A 24,509-nucleotide genomic window follows, 5' to 3' on the forward strand; every position below is an offset into this window, starting at 1 on the left:
TCAAGTGTCTGCATGACTTCCCAGTATTTGCTACTGACCGTAAAGCATTTAGCGTAGCCAGTCTTTGTACTGGAAAAGTACCCCCCCCCACTGAAATTCACGAGTGTGTTTAAAACATTCATCCTTTGTTTCTAGTTTTGACCAGCTAGCCTGCCTTGGAGAGTCGTGCTCCCTTTCTGAGCTCACGCTGGATGGGAATCCTGTAGCCCTGGAGACATGGTACAAGCAGGCCGTCCTGCGCTGTGTGCTTCATCTCAGACAGCTGGACATGAAGCGCATCACAGTAAGACTGACGTGTTCGACTGTGTGTGTTTAAAAGTGATAAACAGGACATCAGCCACCAGTTAACCAGTTCAGCTGTGACTGTTAAGATATTTTGTTGTCCTTTCAGATATTTTTATTTTCTTCTTACAACAAATTGCACGGCTACAATCAGAGAACACTGTGTTACACTGTTTGTTTTGCTATATTTTGCTTATTAAAAATAGGGAAGAAATATTCACAAATACTTTTAGAAGCAAAGAGCTGCCTTAAAGCGATTAAACCTTCACAGCTTATGACTTTGCTGTGGTTGATATTTAATAAACCTATGCCATATTCTCATTACACTTGCATGTTAAGCTAATGGTCCAAACTTTTTGTCCCTCTGATGTTCCTACATGTTGATTCTTGAGAGCGACTCATTCTTGAAATAAACGTTTTTATGATTTCACACTTAAAATTTATTTTGAACCCACATAGTTTCCCATTCACTGTCACTCTGTATCACCAAGTTGTATGAACAACGTTACAGTGCTATATTCTGGAGTCTGACTGTGGTACTGCATTCATTATGCTCTGTTTTATGCTAAAAGCAAAGTGGTTCAGTGACTAAGTTATGACTCTAAGCTACACATTTACATATATTTTACACACAGTGTATGTAGCAAAACAGTGATTATTCTCAGAAAACATGAAATCATTTTTGTCGTACAGTTTGCCAGAAATGTGCTATCATGAAATGTCAGCGTGCTTTTAGAAGCTGTCAGGCAGAGAGCACCCAGGTCTGAGCTTGCACTTTAAAGGAATCTGTAAGTACCACACACCTTGCCCTCAAAACATAGTGCTGATATGAAGTAAAACCAAACCCCCAAAAAACAAAACATGTAACTCAGATTTCAAAATGTTTTTACTTGAATCATAAGAGGTTTCAGGATTAGCAAATTTCAGGATTATTGTGGTCCAATAAAAGCACCTCCACCACATTTCAGCTGCCAATTCCTGATACAAATCAGTTACATTTTCAGAGTTTACTTTAGGGAGACACACAGCATTGACTTAATGACAGAAATGTTTGTCTAGCATTGGGGTTTCTATTTCTTTAAGCATATTATAACTGATTTGGAATATATGTCTCCAGGGAACCATACTACCTCTATGCTGTGAAAGCCCATGCCTGGGTGACTGGTGGGTAGACGGTTCTTTAGGAATCAAAAATGGAAAATGAGAATAAAATTCAGATAACACACATCCGCTAGACTAGAGCATTAATAGTCAACTATTATGTTTCAGAAAAATACCTGAATATGTTTAACATTCAAATTTTAACTGGGAACGTTATTGAAAATCTTAACAGCCTCATAACCGAGAGCTGTTGTCCAAACATTCATTGTTTTGGCAAGTGCACAAACAAAGAATGTATTGACACTGAACAATAGCATCCTTTGCAGTCAAGAAGTTATTCATCAGGTTAAAACAGCTTTTTAATTTTGATATTATATGTTGTTTTTATTATAAAATTAATTTTAAGGATTGTTATATGGGTTTGGATTCTTAACTGTCTCTACCAGCTGACAGCATTTTGCCTGTCTTTATCAGAATTGAGCATCATTTTGCGTCATTACTAGCTCGCCATAGACAGCTGAATATCCCCCTGCTCTTTGCTGGCACACTCAGACTGTGTTGGCTGCATTGCATTCTGGGAGTTTTGGCTTTCCCCAACAGCTGGGCTCAGTTTATCTGAGACTGAAAATCAGACAGATAATCCAGTGATGCAGCCGGTTTATGTGAGACTATCTACCAGCCTCCATAATGGTCCATTTCTAGTGTAGAGAACAGTTGTCCTGACAGGGTCTTTTGTGGTTCCCCTCTCTCTTGAATAATTCAGAACTCTTGAATGGAGCGACACTCTGATTGCACCGGCTTTCTTTTTCAGGACGAGGATCGGCGCATGGCAGGTGTACAGGCTCGAAAAGAGGAGGAAAAGAAGAAGGAGAGTCACAAGCAGACCATTCATAAGGTACCAGTTTGACAAGATTCACTCTTGCTGTCTTTAGCTGGCAGGATGCAAATGCACGTTGTAGACGACAGCAACACAACAGTCTGTTAAGAAGTGAATAAACTCATAATTACCCTTTATATAGTTAGTATGTAGAAGGACAATAATAAGCAGTAAGGTTTTAACATTCTTAAAATGCCACATATAGGTGATGATATCTGATTTGTAGTTTATTCATCTTTTGAATTACTCATAATTATGAGATTCAGGTTCAGGCTTAAATGTGCATTTAAAGAAAAAAAGCAGCTCATCAGACATCAGTCTGCCCTTCAAAACATATTTAATGAGAAGGCTCTAAAATATTTAGGTCATGATAAGGATTTTTATTTATGAGTTTATTTTTTTCTTTTGACATATGTCTCTTGGGACTGATGAAGCTCATTAATAGTGTACATATTTTGGATGCTTCATAGATGTGAATTTCTTTTAATGCATTCTCTTTTCTTCTGTATGATACAAAAACCCTTTTAGATGGAATCTGGAGTATTGTACAGAGTTCACAGGGGTACTGTATTTGTAAAGGAGTCTATAAATGACACTTTATAGCTTTAAATGATCTAAGATGTTCTGCTTTGCACATGCATCTGTTTTGCGGTAAATATGTTTGTGTGTGTGTGCCAAAGCTCCTGCTGCTTTAACTGTTAGATGGACCCTATGCCGAAACTCGTTGTCTCTCAGTTACCTAACTCTCTTTAATCCCTGGTGTTGAGAAAATTTTATAGTGAATGCCACAGCCAAGGGTTCACAAAGGCCAAGGACTTACCATGAACTGATACTCATCCCTGCTTCAAGGAGTGGCACATTCCTTAGCTGAGTATATTGCAACTCCAGCTGTCCAAGTAAGAGTAATTGAAATAGAACAGAGAGGCAGAAATCTTCTCTCTTGCAGGGTGGGATGTCACATTTTTCTGGTGTAAAAGGCAAACACTGTTAAATCATAATGCTGTAGTGTGACAAAAGAAGCAAATGAATTGGACTAAGAAATCACTATATAATTTCAAATCTAATATAAATTGAGTTCTATATCTGCTTTAGTAAAATGTCTTACTTTATTGTACTTTATTGTATATGCTTTCTTTAACAATGTATCCCAGTAAAATATATATATGAGGAAGGCAAGAAGGATATGATTTTCTGTGACCTGATGAAAACACACAGAGGTTCTATTAGCATGCTAGCTCTGTCCTGCTCAGGAGATTTGACACTTGAAACCTTCTTTGTTCTGTGTATGTTTGTGTGTGTGTTCTGTTCATCAAGGAGAAGCGGCGTCTAGCAATCCGTAATGCTGCACAGCAGTGGGAGGGTGTCAGGGCCTGCCTGGAGCTCCCATCCACAAATGGCGCTAAAGAAGAAGTCAGTCCAGAGAACAGCCCGGCTCACAGCCCCGCCCAGACCAATGGCCTTACACAGGAACCTTCCCCTGATGAACCGAGGTACACACAGCATGTACAGAAAATTAAGATGGATTTTAGAAGTAAAAATTAGACAGTGACTGGTTAAGATACTGACGTTATGAGCAAACTATGTTATACTACATATTCCTGGTCTAGTTAGAATTGTGGTTTCAGTCATGGTTTATTTTTAACTGTTTTTACTACCTTTTTAGCTTTTCACAATGGAGATTGGTTTCCAGTTGATCGATCTACCAACTTGGTTTTGAATGAAGTAACTCATGGATACATACAGTGTTGCCTTTAGCCAACTTTTTAATTTTCCTTTTGAGCCAGAATTTTGGCACAGCGATTCATGCCTCCCTCAGGAATAATTGTAATTACTTTGGTAATTACATAATTACCAAAGTAATTATGCTCATAATTCATCTACCACCGTAACTGAGTCAAAAAAATGTATTTTCATTTAACTAGTTCTATGGTTGATAAACAAGTACATGCAAAACTAAAAACATTTCCATCATTCATGAGTTATTTAAGAAAAAATTAAATATGGCAGTTCTTCCTGACTGTACACAAAACAAATCAATGAAAAACAATTCAATGAAGTTGAGCAGAGCAGTTAATACTTAAATTAGTGATCATGAATGAAAAATGTAGTCTTTTTGGTAACTGATAGAAGTAAATTAGCATCGTGTGTGTAGGTGGGAGGAGAGAAAAGTGAAAAATGCAACAGTGAGGGAACTGTATACATTGCTGTGTAAACTTTTGTGTTGCATATAATTGTCACAGTTCATCCTGTGTGCAGATATTTTTAAGTAGAAAGATGAGACAATATAACAATGATTGTTTTTGTGATTCCGGCTTATTATCACTATTACTTATCTTTTATTACTTATTATTTTTTATCTTATAGGATTTTAGAAAGAATTGTTTTTGTCCGTTGTTGAAAATTTTTGTTTATTTTTCATCAGGCGGGTAAGCCCAGGTTCAGGACCAGAGCGGCCATCTGGGGGAACAGAAATCAGACTCCAGACCAACAGCCGTCCAAACAGCCCACGAGACCCCAAGTAAGACAAAAATGCCACAATGATATATTTTACTTAAATATTTAAAGTGATCACAGGCACTGAAAAAAATCTCACATAATTTGACTCCTGCCCCCTTGAAACATCTATTAACAAAGTACTGTTTGTCACATTTAAATGCAGTGTTTTAGCAGCTGCTGTACCATTTTAACTTATTAACAGATGGCAGAATGGCCTAGACAGAACATGTAGGGATCATTCTGGTAATATATTCAGATACTGCAACAGCTGGTGTGTGAAACATACCTTAAAATATTATTTTACAGCACAGTTACCCCTTTATTTACTTCAGGCATGTTGCCTTTGGTTACTCCTCAGCTCTCTGAACTCTGGTAAGATGAGCAGATGCACATGTAGATGTCTGAAAACAGTTCTTTTCTTTCAAATATTTACAACATGACATTGCAAAAAGTTTAAATCAGTAGTGTGGACTCAGTATAATGTGGAAGTAATGCCCTTATATTCTTTCCTATCAAGACTGATACAAGTCTGGATGAATTATAAGTGGGAGGGTTGAGATGAATGTGTGCGCTGTGTTAAGGGCTATTATTACATGTTTCAAAGAGGGCCCTTTCTTCCTGCACCAGGATATGAAAATGGCCCTAAAGCAAAATCTTCAGTGCCAGTGGTTTTCTTTTACTGGTCTATTATAACTTTACTAACGTGGCTTAACAGGTCATAGTGATGCGAAGTCTGCCATAGTCTTATCAGCTAAGACTTGAATTACTTTGGCTTGTACTGTGTGACAAAATACAAAGGGAATTTACAAACCATGGCACCACTACTAACACGAAAGAGAAGCAACATGTATGAAAGGGTCAAGGGGTAAAAAATCAAAATGCTTGGAAATATGAGAATTAGGAAATTTAAAACTTGTTTTGTTCACCACTGGGTGGGTGTACAGAATGTTGTAATGCCTACACAGTGTGGTCCTGATTACCTCGAAGAGCTGTTGAAGTACTACACCCTGAAGAAAATTACAACATCCTCCCCCATAGAGTGCATGGATACATAATGTCATCTCTGGTTCTTTCTTTAAATACAGAGATAAATCACCCCTTTCCAATGAAAGGAACGAATGAAACAAATGTTGATGCCACTTTTAGCTTGATAGTATCATCGTGCTCCTAAAATTTATGGGACAATAGTTTGTATCATTGCCAAATTATGGCTGTTATGTAGGCTTGATTGTATTCATTTTTGTGAAATCTTAGATTTAATTAACCTCATTACCCCTGACAGATGCAATAAGGGTTGCATGGCAATAGAAGAGTTATTACCCAGAAATTCAGCAATTGAGTTGGGAAGAGATGGAAGGGGCTTTGTAGTGTTTATACATTGATGAAATTGAGAGATCCTGAACAGGTGTTTGTTTTTTTGAGGCACATAAATCAGTTAGATACCGGAACAATGGTGAGAAAAAGATTTAGTGGGCTATATGAGTGAAGGAAGAACTTAAGACGTTTTAAACCAGTGCAAGCTGTAGGAATACTTTACAGAAACAGGACTGTTCTGTGCAACACTAAGTACCCAGTAAGCCTGCATCTTAATAAATTGCATTCACTTTTTACAAGATGGAAATGATGGAGTGGCGTGTTAAAATAACAGCTCGGTTCAAAGTTTCATATGTGTCACTACCTCACAATATTTAGGCATTTGTACAAGCTGTTTCTGTGGTGGGATTCAGTTGTTAAGAGATGACAGATGTCCCTTTTAAAACCTCTTTTGGATTATGTTAAATAGCGCTAATTAAATGAAATGTTGTTCCCTATAATTCCTTGAGCGAGCAGGAGCTGTATAATTGTGATAGATTCTTCACTCCGTCTTCCCCGCCTTGCTCTCTTCTTCTCTCAGCATGTGTACATGGGTTCATGTCATAAGGGGATTCAGGGCCACCTGGAGCCTTCAGCTGTGCTGAACAGTATGTGACAGTGCAGATTGTGTTGATGGCATGCTGCCAGGTGTTTAGAAGTTACTCTCATTCTTGATGTGACTTATCTACATACTACACTCCATCTCCTGCACTGTTCTTCAACTCCTTCTGATTTATAGCCTTTGGCATTCTTGCATCTTGGAGGCGTGGCATGTTCCTTAAATATATTAAACTGCCTTTCAGAGTCTGGCGTCTCCTCGTCTAGTTCCATGTTTTTGTCCATGTGTGCACTTGAAACACGACCCACTTGAATTTTACGGTTTTAAAACTTCTTTGCTACTACTTTATCTAACATATATGCTTGCAGTCAGTGAGATTTTGATTTAGAGATCTTGTCATCTGAAATAGTCATCTATCAATGTCCACACATGTTTTTAAAATAAAAATGTAAAAAAATGGATGCACTCCTTCTACTGCACTTGTTGCAAGAATTATTTGAACCCTTTGTACATGTTGGCATCCATGTTTGTAAGGTTGGTATATGTACTAATATAAAAAGCATAATTCTGACCTTTTGTACTGTTTTTGTACTGTTTTTATACAGTTGTGGAAAAAAAAACAATACAAAAAAACATTTGCACAGCAGTCTGTGCAGTCATGTACAAAACTAAGAACATTCTTAGGAACTAGGAGGATAAGTTGCAAGAAGATACTACTAATCAAATGCATCTAATTAACTGATCATCAGCATGTGTGACCACCTTTATAAGTGTAGAGTTTGTGGCAGATTTCTGGTTTGTAGCATTCAAGTGCATGTTAATGGAATTCCACAGTTTTCCTAGTAGTGGCCTTCCTAGCAAGTATGAATGTTAAATGTTAAAGTTCATGACAGTACAATTATAAAAAGACTGAAAAATTGTGGCTTGTTTGAAAAGGTTACCAAGCAAAAATCTATTTTCTCTGAAAAGAACATAGCAGCCATAAGAATTCTGGAACAGTGTCTTTTTGACAAACATGAACAAAGTGGCGTTGTTTTGCCATACCGCACAACACCACATTTGGCAAAAAGTAAACACAATATCAGTACATTCACAGACCAGCTGTCATTCATAGTAGTGCAGATTTGTGTTCCTTTTACAGCTGCAAAACATGGGTACCATGTAGCCACTGAGTCAACTATGAACTCCTCTGTATGCCAGTGTATTTTATGTGAGGCCATGTCACAGCATCAAATGTACAACAGAATGGCTGAAAAGGAAACAATCAAGGTATTTGAATGGCCAAGTCAATGTCCAGGCTTGAAGGTTGTTCTGCAAGCTATTACATGATGGGGTGTTCCTAGTTTTTCACATGACTGAATACGATGTAATCGCTGTACTTAAGAAAATGCTTTTTAAACTTTCAGGGTTTTTCTTTTGAGTGTAAGTTCAATTTTTGGCCACTGGGGAAAAAATGACAGAAAGGCTGACTGTTACACATATCAGTTTCTTTAATACATCTGTGGAATCCCCCACACCATGACCGTCCCTTGACATTTGACTAACAAGCCACAGAGTGAGTGGTGGATCACATTCGCTATGTTGGAGTAATATGTCTAGGTAAAAACATAATGATTGAGGGGGACACTCCTCATCAGTGAGTGGTGCATTGTGAGAGGTTCAGGTTGTATTACATGATTAATTTAGTTCAGCCTGGAACAGTATAGCTTGAAAATGTTACTTCCAACTGCAAGAATTTATTTATATATATATATATATATATATATATATATATATATATATATATATATATATATATATATATATATTTCCGGCCTGAAATGACACAGTGCCTGATTTGTTGTGATTACTGGAAAGCATAATTTGAAGCAAGTGAGCTTATTTTTAACACTAATTAAACTGTGTTTAACTCACAGAAGTCTTATGTAGACTACTGTATTTATTTACGACTGTACATTAACACAAAAATAAATCCATCACCAAGATCAATCCATCACCTGATGAGAAGCACATTGTCAGTCAGTTGTGTCACTTATTCCCCTAGCAGGCTGAACATGTTATATTGATAACTATAAGGTTTCACTATGACACTCTGATAATCTTATATAATCATTCTCACTGTCTTCACTTTTTAATATAATTAGTGGAACATGTAGTAGTTCTGTCTCATTTTTTTCATCTTATTTGTGTGGCTACACAGTTAATTAATCAGCATATGAATTCTGTAAGTATGAAATTTGTAGACAACACATGGACTTTATGATTTTAATTTCTTCCAATTTGCTTACTGTTTATTAGTTTTAACAGCTTTTAGACCAGTGGTTAATAGATTGAGACAACAAACTGCAGATTCACAAAAAAATAAAATACTAATACCAATATTTCTGTCCAAAGAGTAAACACGTTACAGATTTTGAAAGTATGAAATTACACACTAATACACACAAAAATGTGCAAACCTGTTTTTGTTTGCATTTCCTTTACTTGGTCAAGCTTGTCAATCTAGTTGAGACACAACACTTCCTGTAGCAAACTGCTCATTTTAAAAAGGCATGTTACTGATTTAGTTCAATTATTCATTGACAGTACTTGTTTGGTTTTTAAAAATCTATGGCAACCTTTTTTCAACCTAGGAGAGGAAACTGCACCTACTCGGGGCTATAGAAAAAGCTTTTGTTTGAGGGCCACTCTCCAAAAATGGTGACTTTTTAAACAAGCCGTATATATGAGACAGCCTCACAGAGGTGGGACCAAGTCATTGTTTTGCAAGTCTCAAGTCAAGTCTCAAGTAATGTCAGGCAAGTCAGAGTCGAGTCTCAAGTCACTGGTGTAAAAGTCCGAGTCAAGTCACAAGTCTGAAATTTTGAATTTCAAGTCCTTTCGAGTCTTAAAAAAAAAAAAAAAAACGAAAAAATTATGTTGCAGTTATGCTAAATGTAAATATTAGACCATGTAATTTTTAAATCTGTGTTTTTCTCAACACATGACAAAATAGTGAACTTAGAAAATATACACAAATTGTGAAATTGCACCTCTTTAAAATGCAGCTCAATTAAACCTAGCTCCAAGAATAATTTTCACCGACAGTTCTGAGATAAGCTGCATGTTATTCTTGGATGCGGTTGTAGGACCAGCTTTAAAATCGCATGACAAAAATATCATACACATTAAAAAAAACTGTATCACCAACGTAGCCTGGACAACATTTGCTAGTTAGATGAAGTCAGCTATCTCATCGTAGCATATTTATATGCATATTTATAATCATACGGTTCTTGGAGTGAGTGCACACACTCATGAAGTTTAGTAACTTCAGGTCACTGCAACAAGCCCAGGTACAGTTTACCGACGGATGGGTACAGGACCTTGAAATGCACCGTGTAGAACGAAAGACCATCGTACGTATCATAAGTTTACCAGTCTCACAAATTGTCGTCATAAATACACATTCCTTAACCGTTTATTAATAGGACCTTTGAGCTCAACGGTAATTAATTAGTAGTGGAAATAATTTCTGGTACCCATCACAGAAATGTAGCAGTGACAATAATACTGTATGCTGTAATCGTACTGGGCAATTAGTGATACAAAAAACCTGTTTTATCCTGTGAATAAAAGTATATGTTTTTGTCAATGTACCATAATAACAGAAGCGAAACGCAATATTGTGTCAGGACAATTCACTATTTATGCACAATAAATAAAGGAGCATAGCGCGACAATTTCTGTTCAGCGCCAGACTTGCTTGTAACCTATATCACCAATTATGTTAAGAAAAATGACGTATTAACTACTAAAAAACACTGACCTTCGTGTAAATGCTTGGAGCCAGTGTTGGGAAGGTTACTTTTAAAATGTATTCCATTACAGAATACAGAATACATGCCCCAAAATGTATTCTGTAACGTATTCCGTTACGTTACTCAATGACAGTAACGTATTCTGAATACTTTGGATTACTTAATATATTATCATGCTTTTTACAACAACGTGAATGTACTATTGCTGTGTGATTTATTATTATTACTGAAGGTCCGCGACTCCGAACTGTAGTAAAGGGACCTCTGACTAATGCGGCGGGGTCCCTGTCGGCTTGTAGCCGAAAACTAGCTTTACTTTGTTGTGTGGGTCAACTTTTCTTGCGAGAGACAGAGAGAGGCGTTGAAAGACTGCTCCAACAGAACTTATTGTTTTCGGAGGAAAACACGAACACGGTGTACAGTCGAGTCTTAATAGCTTACTTACAACTGGGCTCGTCAGGCACTCTTCTTGGCTGAAGTGGTTATTATTATATTTACATGCTTCCAGCTCCCGTTTTTCCTCGATGACAACTCGTACCTTTCCACTCCCCTTTTTCTCCCTCCTCGCGCTCACAGACCCATAACGTGTATGGCAGTCCATTCTCCCTGCAGCACGGACTACACTGCCCATGATGCTACATTCTTTAGAGCTATGCTTGTAGCATTCTGCCTGTTAGCTTAGCACAACAACAACAACAACAACAACGAAAAGGCGCTCTCTCACCCAGGAAACACACAGTCGCAGAGAGAGAGAGCGTCGCCCTGTAACCATGGCAACCATAACGCTGCCGCCTGGAACAACAGAACGTAGCTGTCAAACAAAACCCAAACAGTCCTGACCCGCGACAATATGAAACAGGAAAGTACCGCAGCGTAATCCATTTATTTCAACAAAGTAACTGTATTCTGAATACCACCTTTTTAAACGGTAACTGTAACGGAATACAGTTACTCATATTTTGTATTTTAAATACGTAACGGCGGTACATGTATTCCGTTACTCCCCAACACTGCTTGGAGCAGACTAACCTGTGAGCTGGAGTGTTCTGGGACGTTATATTTGATCTTTGAATGGCTGCAATCCAGGCCATCCGTCGCGTCCTTGTTACTTCGGAAACATGGCTTGAACAATTTCTCTTCAACGACGTAATCCGATAACAACCGATCTCTTTACCCGTCGGCTTCCCGTGGCTGTCATGCGACCGGCTATTGCAGTTAATAATACAACGGCTTCTTGACATTTTTGTGTTTCTTTTTATCGCTGTATAACTGATTTTAATTGAAAGCCTGCGTGCGCTAGTACCGCTTGCCACGAGTTCCCAGAATCCTTTGCGGTTCTACCCGTGAATGACGTCACATTGTCAATCTCTATATAATATGCATGTTAAATTTTATATTTGGGGTAAAATATCAAGTCTTTTCAAGTAAACCGGTTCAAGTCCAATTCAAGTCCCAAGTCATTGGTGTAAAAGTCCAAGTCAAGTCACAAGTCTTAGAACATTTTTTCAAGTCAAGTCTAAAGTCATAAAATTAATGACTCGAGTCTGACTCGAGTCCAAGTCATGTGACTCGAGTCCACACCTCTGCAGCCTCATTATGGAAAACTAAATATACTCTTTTTGTTCACATTATATTTTGTGCCCCTGACTATCTATTTAAAACCTATCTAAGGTCACAACTCAAACTCACACTTTCTAAAGTTTGGTCTCTGTGTAATCTTGGATTAGACTTCAGTAATCAAGGGATTAATCTTAAAAGTACTTTGGCTTTCTGTTGCATTTTGTCAAGAGGATATGAAACATGAATAGGGGTGATTTGTCTATTGGCGGCCTGAAGTCAGGATGATCACTGTTGAAGGGTGGAGCCAGTAGCCATCTGATGCCCTGCTATGCTGAAAAGTCCCTTGAGTGTCAGCAGACCCAGACGGAGATTATGTCTCCTTGAGACTCGCCAAGATTCTCTACTCTCACGACTCTCTTATCAGAGAAGGGCACTTCAACTGTTGTCTAGGAGTATAGAAAGTAATTGGGCAGCACAAACAGGACATTGACTAGACCAGTGAGTGTTCTCTTGTGTTCCACTTCTCTTAGCAACAATGCCTGAATTTTCAAGCAAATGTAGCATACACTTTTTTCATGAAGACATTCTTCAAGTTTCACAAAAAAAACCCCACAATTTGCGCATTTAGTATCAGAAAATTAACTTAAGGAGTGTTTTCGTGTGTGTTTGTATGTAATTTGCAGGCTTGTGGAGGCAGGGAGTGGCAGTGTTCAAAGCTTGTCCTTGTCTGACAGTCACCTGGCAGAGCTGGATGGAGACACCCTGCGTTTATTTGGACTTGGAGCCCTGGAGGCCCTGGAGAGGGGCTGGGGTGTTCAGACTGCTGGTGCTGTCACTGTAATAACCTTCCGCTACATCAACTTTGATGCCATAGTACCAACACTGCCACGAATAAGAGTCAAGTTCCCAAATCTGTCGGTGAGGCCATGTTATATTATTAGCTGTGCAGCTGTGATGACTTAATTAATTAATTAATCAGGAAGGAATACGGAAGGAAGGAAGGAAGGAAGGAATACGCTCAATGCATTCTTTATTTACCTTACTCACCAAAGTTCCATGACATGACACCAAAAGACGGTCTTGGCTAGTGGCTATTTGCCAGATCATAGTACATAGTTATTGTCCCTGAACCTTTAGTTAATTTCTCTTATTACGTAATGTATCTTGTAGAGCGCCACATTAACCCAATATACAATAGACAAATAAATTTAATAGTCAGTGGTAGGGCTCATAATTTATACTTATAGCTGCCTCACAGGTATATTGTTGAGGCAGTGTAAATTAAGGCAGTATAAAAAAATCACATCATTTAATATTTTAATATATTGTATATATCTTTTAAACCCTTTTTGCCAAAGGCCAATCTTTTAAGTCCTAGTTGAATTTAGTGAGTTATTGATATAAACAACTACTTATTGCTTTAACACATACCAACTTTTGTTTCTTTTCGGTAGCATATGATATTCCTGGAAACCAACATCAGCCGTCTGCCGCAGCTGGCAGCCCTGGCTCAGGTGAGGCGCCTAGACCAGCTGACCATACACCCAGACGGCAACCCAGTGGTCAGTTTGACTCTTTGGCGCTCCTTTGTCATCTATCGTCTTCACCACTTCAACCTGCAGAGGATAAATGGCCAGGAGGTGAGGATTAGCTTGGTCTGTTAACACATTCCTGGTGCTTATAGATAGTGAGATATTTTGGCAAAAGCCCCCTGACAACATGGTCCATGGAATCCCTCGGACACATGCATCCCTCCACCATGATAAGGTGGCGATTCACAGAGGGGCAATTAATTAATTAAAACATGTCAAACCATTAATTTACTGTTGCCAGCCCTAAATGAATTCAATTCAATTCAATTCAATTTTATTTATATAGCGCCAAATCACAACAAAAGTCGCCTCAAGGTGCTTCATAGATACAATTATAAATTATAGGTCTGTGTCTCCTGGAATGCTGTACCTGAGGATATTGCCTCTACATTAGATCCCATTTTAGACTTGATTTGATAAATGACCTTTATCAAAGGTCTTGTCTCTGTGTTAGCTGCCACTTTCATGTCTTATCCTATCTTGCATCTGTTAAATGGTATCAAACCTTTTTGCTAAGCCGAAACCATGAATAAAGTTGTAAATCTTCATTTCGTATTGGGAAATACATGAAAAAGCTTGTCACTGAAATATATTGTGCTGTGTGTATGTATGTGCTTTGTGTATTCACCTTAGGTGACCATGAACGACGTTATCGCTGCAGAACGTGTATTTGGAACACTGGGCCATATAGCAGCCACCGAAACTCCACGTTGCCGGCTCCTTCTGCTGCTTGAGGAGTCCAGGTGAGAACTTGATTCCAGATGTTTAACCATAACATAGCATTAACTACAGATTAATGGCAGGTGTGTGCTGTGTCTTGGACCATGTAGATTGTTTGTTTAAGTATGTCAGAAATGTGTGGATCCTTAAATGTGTGTCAGATGTAGGCTTCTGTACATGTGTGTACATGCCTGTGCATAGCGTTTTGTGGGTATATGAGTGTGAGTAACAGTGAGACAGAGCCTGGCACTGAGGAGCCAGGGGAATTAGACTATGTGTCTCAGGATAAGGGTGGGTACTTGGCATTTAGACACAAACATTCCTTTCTCTCCCCAGCCAAAAAACTCTTGAGGTCTGTCTCTCAGGGTCAATTAAAAAACATCCTAACAAGGAAAATAAATCTGCTTGTCACGCACAAGACTACTTTGGCCAGATTTCTTGTAAAGACATTTTTTGAACTCAGTGATATCTACCTGGATAATAAATAAATTAAGGATTATATACTTCCCAGATAATTGAATACCTCTTGCCTGTAACAGGTTTTACCCCATGTTGGCATCAGAACTGCCTTAATTTTTGATTGCACAGATCACAAAGGAAACATTCCTCATAGATTTTAGTTATATTGACAGGAAACATTTATTGAAAAAGATTGAAAAAAAAAAAGATTGAAAAAGATTGAAAATCTCTACTGGATCTGGTTCTACTGGATTGAGATCTGGTGACTGTGTAAGTTATTTGAGTACAGTGAGCTCATTGTCATCTTCAAGAAACCAGTTTGACACGATTTGAGCTTTGTGACACTATCCTGCTGGAAACAGCCATCAGGAGATGGGCACACTAATGCACGTTGAATAAAATGTAAACAAATTTATTTTAAACAACCTAGAACTCAATTTCAACTGCCTTTGTATCCTTTGTATCTCACCTCTGCTTCATGGAGTCTGTTATGAATATATAACACACAACAGCCCAAGGCCAAAGATTAATTTCATATCAGTGCAGAAATCTTACTCACTGTTATCCGCATGCAGGATCTTGAATAATTTGTATCCATCTGACTCACTTATTTTAAAAAAATCTGAAAACTGCTGTAGATTGTTTCTCACATAAAATGTGGTTTTAGTTTCCCAGCATGAATAATAATAAAAAAGAAATTACTGGAAACAGGGATTATGAGTGAGCAAACAGTATTAAAAGATGGTAAATTAATGCTGAGCTCTTGTTATGCCTATTTTGTTTAGAAGAGTTACCTTAAACACTAGTGAGGAATTAAGTTCCTGCATGGTCAGTAAGTTTAGGCATTCTGCGCATTTCAGGATTTGTCCCCACTGGGATTCTGTCACTGCAGCGTCTCCTCGATGCAGAGTTATGGATGGCTGCATAACTCTGCATCAGTGCCTTTATCAGTAAGATGTTTTGATGGGTTTCTTTGCAAAATGATTTTAAAAGTTATGGACTGATTTGACCTGCAAGATATGGCAAAAAAATCATGTGCATCACATTTTGCAAAAAATAAATAGCTAATAGAAATACTAAAAATTATTGTACATAATTTTTTATGTAGTCAGATATGCCTCTGGATCCAGGGACTCAATTCATGCAGCATTTGTAGCCGTGGCAAAGGTATGCATTCAGACTGCGTTTATCTGTGCGCCACAGGCGTTCTAGTAAAAAAACCCAAAAAACCCACATCATCCTACACTATGGAATTTATGATCTCATTATAATAAACACTTTCAGTTTATCACACTTTGTTTTGCATCATAAGGAGCTGACACTGGAAACACATGTGATGCTGTTTATATTGCATATATTAGCTATCTGATTTTTCTGTGCACACGAGCTCCTCTAAAATTTGGCATTGAGTCAGTCTATAGTCATCGCTTACTTATCTAATCATTTAATTGCCTTAATTTCATACAAAATCTGTGCTTCTTGTCTTTCCTGTAATAGATGTGAATAGTCCTTTAATGGACCAGAACAGAGATTGCTATCACCAATCAATAATATATATTTTTTTCATTTATAAAATCATTTATAAAATGCTAATGTCCTCTCTCTGTCCCTTGCTTCTCCTTCTCATATAACATGTGTTATACCTGCATTAAGCATATTTCATACTTCCTCTCAGTATAAAGTTACATGTGCAAGATTCAGTAGTGTGTATTCTCTGCTTTCAACAACTGTTCATTTTCACTCATTTGTAGTGTGTGACAGTTGTATTTGTGTTTGTATGCGTTTATAATGGTTGTAATATCCTCGTGGCCATTTCTTGAAAAAGAGAGTTATAATGTCATTTATCTGGATAAGTAATAAAGATAATAGAATATCGTAATAAAGTATAGAGTATAGTAATATAAAGTATAAAATATAGTAATAAAGAACTGATGCACTGTGAACAAGCTGAGAGAGAGAATGGCCCATTTATTGATCTATCTACCTTTAATCAGTTAGGTTAAGTTAAGTTACCTCCCCCACCCACACCTGTCAGGGTTCTTTAACTTCAGTCTGAGTGGTGAAGACATCAAAGGGAAACTAATGCTGTAACTGGGCATGCTTGCTATATTGCTTAAGGTCTCTGATGGACAAAATACAACTAAATTCCTCAGCATTAAACAGATGCCATCTGCATTGTGTTTGTAAAATTCAGGCTGAAACTGTGGGATCATATATCAAACCCAAGGTGTTGTTTCAAGTTTTTTTTTTAAATTTTTTATCAGATCTAACTTCCACGTATCTGTATTATTGTGTTAGTCATTATAATGTGTGAATGACACACACTGATGTGTTTTGGCATACACATGCATTCACACACTCTACAAACTGTCTTATCTTAAAAGGAATGTTTGCCTCCAGCTTCCTCTGAAAAGACAGTTTCAGCATCCTGGCACTGACCTGTGGTACATGTTGGTGCAGTAGTGTATCACATGACATTTACTTTTGATAGACAGCAACATTTGATGTAGTTTATGTTAGAGCGCTGTACTGCTTTAATAAGTGTATTGTACTTCTCTGTGTTAAAGACATTAAAATATTCATGGAAATAGTTCAAAAAGACTATTAACATTTTACATATTGTTTGCCTGTTTTCTTGGATTTAATCCATTATGGTGTTTTTTTGTTCAAAGTATCTGAGTGTTACTGACCTTTCTGAACTGTCAGTGTTTGTTTAAATGCTGTCATTTCTGACGACTTCTTAAGTGAGCCCTTTCCCTTATTTCTCAAGAAACTGTTTTCACAGTATTAAGTTGAGATAGTGCCATTTGATGGATACAAAAACATGCCTTTATTATAGTGGTGCCACTCACTTGCAGCCACTGTTTCTCCCCAGGTGTCTTTGTGTTTTTTCAGTCTATATCTGACTTACTCTTCTTTCTTGTCTTTCTTCACCCTGAAGGAAGCGGCAGTTGCAGTTCCTGTTGGAGGGGCGTGGCCGGCGGGCAGGACTCAGTCCAGAGGAGCTGCGTGATAATGGGAAACTCCTGGGAGAAGGCCTGAGCAGAGCGTTGTTTAACTATCCAAGCAGAGACTGCAGTGCAGAGAGCCCTGAGGTTAGTTCTTATTTATAGTGCTGACTGTACTTCATCTTCAAAAGAAGGTTAAGAGAAAATACAAACAATGACTTGAACAGGAGTCAGCTTCTGGTGTCATTCATACAAATAACACACAGGTCATTAATGCACCATCGAACAGGAATCAGTATTTGAGTTGTTGTTATATTTTGTCAGTTTGTGAGACTACAGGTGTCAACACTGCAAGAAAAGTCTAGTCCCAAAGGACTGACAGAATCAGTCCTTTCTAATTCATGCAGGACTACTGTACTGTGAAACTTGTATCTTGATCTGCAGTCATTTATATTCAGAGAACAAAGCAGGCCTCTGTTGCAACAGTTATGGCATTGATTAAGTCAGATAAAGCAGGAGTGAGCAGTATGGGTGAGATGGACTGAAAGTTGGTTTTCAACTATTATAGCAATAAAAGATATTGTGCATGCTGTTTTATCATCATCATTGCTAAAGGTTTCACTAACAAGTGCAACTAATACCACCAGTGTTGCTTTGCAGAAACTTTGCATTGGATGGCATAGCTTATAAAACACACATTATAAGCCGAAGAAAAAACAGCAATTTCTGAAATCTTAAAATTACTTTCCTCAACCAGATACAGTTAACATGGTTCCACTTGGGATTACTTAATATTACTCAAATTTCTATTTTCTCTTAAATTCAGCAACAATAAATACAGTGAACTTGGGATAACAGCACATTGGAGAAGCCTAAGCCTCTAGCTACTGTAGCCTCTTAGTAACTGGCACTTGCACTAATGCAGTTTCATCCTGCTTTATTTGGGTGCAATTTAACCTCCTTTTACTGAGGACAGAGTGGAGCATCTGACATGTTTGTGCAGATCAGGCACCAGTACCTGTTTTGGCATGACAGTACTCTTGCTTTTCTGCCCCATGTTCAGGTCACCTCTTTCACCTCTCTTTTAAAGTTAGATAAAGGCTTTTTACCCAATTTCATTATAACATCAACGCCAGCATTGACTTTATAATTTAGTTGTATGTTTAACAAAAGCGTACTGCGATATGTAAGACCTCTGTTTCCACTAATCTAAGACACTCCTATCATTTCTGTTTGAAAAACAAATGTATTTATAAGATAGAAAAATGAACAAACCAAATGTATTAGAATTTGTAACGCAAACATGCAAATTATGTTGTTCTGTTCACAGTCTATACGTATGTTTAAATAAGTATGGAAATCATTTGAATGTTGACTCAAGAAACAGCTTAGTGGAATAGAGGAATGGGAGTAAACTATCATCTTAACATCTCCAACAGTGAAGCATGGCATGCTCAATGAAGAAAGATCTTTATTACACACAGTGTAGGGTAGACCGTAAAATGAAGAGAGAGAGTGAGAGTGACTTGCAGGAAATACTCTGAAGTCGACTCAAACACAGGGCACAGCAGAGAGAAGCATAGCCTTCGGCATATTAGTTGTCTGCTCAACCACAGTGCTGTGAAAAAGAATTTGCCCTCTTAGTGATTTTTTCCTTTTTTGAAAATTTGTCACAATTACATGTTTCAGATCATTATGCACATTTTAATGTTAGACAAAGATGATTCCAGAAAATATAAAGTGCACTTTTACGAGATGATTTCATTTATTGAGGGGAAAAAAGTTATCCAAACCTACCTACCTCCATGTGAAAAAAAAACTGTGGAGGAATTTTTGCCAACTCGTCTTTGCAGAATTGTTTCAATTCAACCACATTGAAGGGTTTTCAAGCATGAGTGGCCTGTTTAAGTTCATGTCAAAGTGTGTCAGTAGGATTTAAGTGTGGACTGTGATTCAGGCACTCCAAAACCTTAAATTTGTTTTTGAATTCGTTTTTTGAGCCAAACAGTTTTTTGAGCAATAGCTTTTTTCGCACAAGGCCAGGTAAATTTTGATAACTTTAAAGGAAAAAACAAAACAACTTTTTTGTCATTTATAAGCTGCTTTGTTTTTCTAGACTTCCCATCTTTTATTAACGTGTCTTACAGGATAATATGTCGTTAGCTGTCCTTGAAACAAAGCTTAGTAGATGTTGGGTGTTGCAGCAGTAGAAAGTGTCAAGAAAGCTTTTTGCACCAGAGATCATTAGAATTGATCCGATCCGAATAGTGCAAATTTTCCTTGTGAACTAAGAATCTAAGGTTTCACTTTTGCACTATGATTGTATTATGGGTGTGTTTAATAAAGACATGTAGGATTATTACTGTCTGTGTGTTATTATCTGAAGTTTGTGTACTTATTATATTTTTCAGCCCATTGTGAGCAGTTCATAGAGAAAATAGACAATCTCAATGGTTTCACATGTTCCCATGCCATAGAAAAACAGAATCAACAACAATGAGCTCTCTTTCCTTTCACAGGAGGGCAGTGTGGAGTCGTCAGAGCGTGCTACTATGGTAGAGCAGTACCTACAGGAGTTGGTCCAAAGTGCATCAGACACCAACCTGAAGGGCGAGGCTTTACACAAGCTCTGGCCTTCCATGTTTGCAGAGATGGTGAGAGACTGTGTCTTGGAGATGAGGGACCAAGCGACCTTCCGCCAAGCCAGCCTGGCAAAGCTCTCTGAGACCAAGTGAAAAGGACCAAAGGTTCACTGTTAGGCAACATACATGCACACGTGGACAGAGCTTTCTTGGGCATCTTCGTCCTTTAATTTCAAAATGGATAACACATAATCACTTTATCAGTTTTAATGCATTTGGAAACACAAGGGTGTATTTCCTTAGTCTGTTGGAAGCTTCTGCTTGAAATGTACGTAGACTATTTTATAGGTGTCTGAAGAAATTGTCTGAATGTAGATTTTTCACTAAAAACCCACAGTTTGAGTCTTCAGAGCTTGAAGGTAAATAATACTTGAAGAATGTTAAAGAGACTTAGTGACTCAATGTGCATTGTTGCCCCTAGGGAGCATTGTCTGCACTTTAAAATCCATCTGAATGACCCTTCTACACCATTAATATCATCAGCTGAAAATGACCAGTGTCTCTTTTCTTGAGACTAGAATGATTTTTCTGTCTTAAAGCCTGTCTCATCCATTGCTCTCTCATTTCTTCCTGCGGGGCATAAATGCAAGGGCACAAACAAGGACAAGGTCTTTTCTTTGTTTACCACTGATTTTCTGTATTGTGCTTAGTATTAAACAATTCTGCATTAACACTGAGATTGTCTGCATAGTATGCCTAATTATTTTTCTGATAAATGTTTCTACTGCAGTGAAGGGGCTAGGTCATCCAGTTAGATCATTTCTTAAAATATGCCATTCTCACTTTGAAAGTCAGTCATAAGCCATTGGTATTTCAGAAGGCGGAGGCTCTACATTCATGCTAGGAGGTCCAAAAACTAGGAAGGTAGTGTGAACTAAGACTGGAATGTCCCCGAAGGTGTAGAGGCTTCACCTGTTTCCCACCACCTGCTCTTTAACCCTACAAAAAATGCTTAACCCTTATTTAATCTGACAGTCAGCAGGGAATGGCACCAAGCCAGAGGAGTAACACCACGAGTGTCAAACAGCCCCACACAAGCTGATGGGTCGTGTTGTCATATGTCATCCACCTCACTGGAGATCAGTGCCTTTCTTGGGGCATTTGACTTGAAGAAGGCAAGAACATCCGTGCCCGGTGGCTATTTCCTGGTAAAAAAAAGTAATGTGAGTGACATTCATATTTACTTTTCTCCCACAACAATCTTCTGCCCATGCTACAGAGTATAGTTCAGCATCTGTTCTGATAGAGCAGTTAAATCTAAGAACCAGAACATCGCAGTTGTTGTATAAAAAGAAACACGGTATAATGTGTTGTTTTTGGGGCAACTGTCCCATGATGATTTCATATGAAGGCTCATTGTTCTGCTTTGACAGGAAAGCTCTCAGTGCAAATGTCTGCTATCAGAAAGCGACAACTTGTTTACTTTGAACACGTCTGATGCACAACATTGCTGCCTATCAGCAATGCACTGTTGTTATATTTTGTCAGTTTGTGAGACTACAGGTGTCAACACTGCAAGAAAAGTCTAGTCCCAAAGGACTGACAGAACTTTGTGACTAGTGACAGCAAACAGATGCAGAGCCACAAAATGAGAGCAATGTCTCATCGCTGGAGAGAAGTCCAGACAGTTTAGTATTTCCTGAGCTCCATCCAGTCTAGAAAGCTACACACATGAATATGTGCTCCATATGTCTTGGTGAGAAATAACTGTCAATCAATCTGCAGCACAAATTAAATACATATTTGTTTATCATAGGACGTTACACTGACATTTGTATTAAATGTGCAATGTGTATTAAATGCAATTTTATTATGTCTGAATATTAAAATATATATAGTTCTTTTTTCAATTAGAGTTGCTGAGTTTGCAGCAAGGATTAGTCTGGTTACATGATAGTAATCTATAGCTGTAATACTTAAAGTGGGTGATTAAAGCATAAGGTTTTCAATTTATCTCAGTTAGCACTGGCTACAGTAGATCATCAAAATAGCTTTTATCTACGCCTGAAAACTGAGCACTTGGATCCTTGCTCACAGTAAATCAATGCACTTTTTTTCTGTCACAACAGCAGCACTGTACGTCTCAGCTGCCAATGCACAGTGGCCATCAGCCAAGAAGAGCTTGGATAATGAGAGGCAAACTAGTGTGAGGATTTCTGCAAGGCTGTGAAGACAATCTCATTTTCAGAATGCAAATAATGGACTAACTTTCTTTCCATCTTTGTGTACCTCTGATTTCTCAGACAACTTTAAACCTCCACGCTACAGGCTTGATTGATTCAGCTGTGGTTTAAAGCTTACAGTTGTCTGTTTATGAGTGTAATGGTGTAATTATAATGTAGACACACGTAGAAGGTCACAGTAAACCCAAAAGGGGGAGTAAAATGAGAGTGAATTCATTATTGTACTTATTATAAAATAGTTGACTAAACCCATGCAATATTATCTGTATAATCTCTGTTTGGGTGAATGACAAGCTAAAATCCTAAGAGCTGGTTTAGAAGCTGCAGTGTTGATATGCTCAACTCTGATAGATTTTTCTGCAGTCTGGAGAGCCGGCTGCCAATTCGTTCCACCTCACAGAACCAACTATTAGTTTCTGCTGGAATGAACCAAGTGTATTGTTTATTGTGAGCCATGTGCTGCAAAAAATAATGATCTGAAACAGTGGTTTGACTTGTTAGTTAATCAATTGCGTTTCAGAATTATGAGTTAGATGTAGATTGCAAAATAAATTTCCCCCGAAGATCAACTTACATTAACCCTTAAAAAAAATGTAAATAAATAAAGGGAGATGGTGCTTTACTATAGCTTGTCATTCTACTGCTCCCTTTAGACACATTCATGAAATTTTTTTGAGTGTTGTCCAGAGACAGTGTACATGTTCACCTTGTGTGAGACAGTAGTGTCCACTGTCTTTAAATCTTGTCTAGACAGACTGTCAGCCAATCATCTCAAACAGTATTGTTTGTCTAAGAAAGGTTTAAAAACTTCAAGGTTAAATGCCTGAGCAGTCTCAGCATCTATGCACTAGTGAGAAAAGTCAGTGGGAGCAAGCTCCCTTTACTTTACTCCCCATACTGCAAAGAGACATGCTGCAGTGCAGTGGTACCTAGTGCCACTAGTGCCACTGGTGATGGATCTCTATGCACAGACTTAGGCTGCACAGACATATTGGTATACTGATTTCACAATATTTGTAGATTATGTTGGCTATACTCTATAATAAAGGCTGCATGTTTATGAAGGATGGCTATAATAAGCTGCTGTGGTATAAACCACTCTGCTATGCATAGCTCTGTTTTTCAAACTAAATAAACAGACTGAAAAGAACAATACACTGAGCTTTTTTACTCTGCAAAAAATAAAACAGCAAATGTCTGTGATTCAAGCCTGAAGCCAAATGTTACTCCACATGTGATCTACCTCATATAAAAATGCCTCCAGTTTTCATTTAGCTAAAAAGTCTTTTATCCAGTTTTTGTATATTTGCTTTGGCTGCATCTGAGTACCAATCCCACTTAATGAAGTCTGCTCCTTTGAGACATCCTGGAAAAAATCAAGACAATTCTTGTGAATTATAGTTTAAATTCACTGTTTTGTGGTTTTCTGCATTTTCCCAGTATTGAAACAGTATAGGTGAAGCTGTACATATAGCACTATGAGTTGGTTTATTGGATGACCAAACAATAAATCCATGCAAACAAAACTGTGCAAATTGCATTTCTTTCAGAACAGTTTCTTCAATGACTCTATGTCATTTTGTAGAAGTTAGATAAAAAATGATCATGTTACAGAGGCATGAACTAGATTATCTAATAAGTCCTGGCTGTATTTTATTTGTGGCAAGAAGGGGAAACATTATTTTGATAAAACTGCCCTTTAACTTTGCTGTTTTGTTATTTTATATATTGAGTTTGTTTTTAATTGCTGCTGATTAAAACTATTGCAAGTTTTACAAAGACTCGAGCAATATTTTGAAAGTTGTATTTCAAAATAACCCTCACAAATATGAGTTACTGGCGTCCTTGCGGCGTTGTATGTATGCAGTGTTAGAGAACAAAAGCTAAATGCAGCTAATACACTAGCATTTCAGTTTTTCAGCACTTAGATCCTTTTT

The 24,509-nt window shown here is 37.8% G+C and overlaps 1 protein-coding gene and 1 long non-coding RNA gene across 8 annotated transcripts in view; one reads left to right on the forward strand and one right to left on the reverse strand.

Annotated features, from left to right (window-relative positions):
• Window positions 1-24,072, forward strand: part of lrrc49 (leucine rich repeat containing 49) — a 45,144-nt gene extending 21,072 nt beyond the window's left edge. For 6 of the 7 annotated variants that reach the window (XM_082538046.1, XM_082538049.1, XM_082538044.1 and 3 more), the window contains 9 exons: window positions 136-283; window positions 2,195-2,278; window positions 3,575-3,750; window positions 4,683-4,778; window positions 12,712-12,946; window positions 13,483-13,668; window positions 14,254-14,363; window positions 17,741-17,894; window positions 20,267-24,072. In XM_082538046.1, the coding sequence (XP_082394172.1) occupies window positions 136-283; window positions 2,195-2,278; window positions 3,575-3,750; window positions 4,683-4,778; window positions 12,712-12,946; window positions 13,483-13,668; window positions 14,254-14,363; window positions 17,741-17,894; window positions 20,267-20,482 (1,405 nt within the window). In that variant the 3' untranslated portion in view covers window positions 20,483-24,072. The remainder of the gene's footprint in view (window positions 1-135; window positions 284-2,194; window positions 2,279-3,574; window positions 3,751-4,682; window positions 4,779-12,711; window positions 12,947-13,482; window positions 13,669-14,253; window positions 14,364-17,740; window positions 17,895-20,266) is intronic. The other variant, XR_014277507.1, reaches the window with a different exon arrangement.
• Window positions 3,688-12,603, reverse strand: LOC309709540. The gene is made up of 3 exons (XR_014277534.1): window positions 10,914-12,603; window positions 5,043-5,125; window positions 3,688-3,737 (listed from the first exon to the last, which is right to left on the reverse strand). It is a non-coding gene; the product is annotated as an uncharacterized lncRNA (long non-coding RNA).
• Window positions 24,073-24,509: the final 437 nt, after the last annotated feature.

The sequence above is a fragment of the Aulonocara stuartgranti genome (genome assembly GCF_965226115.1).
Source record: "Aulonocara stuartgranti genome assembly, chromosome: 1".
Lineage (NCBI taxonomy): Eukaryota > Metazoa > Chordata > Actinopteri > Cichliformes > Cichlidae > Aulonocara > Aulonocara stuartgranti.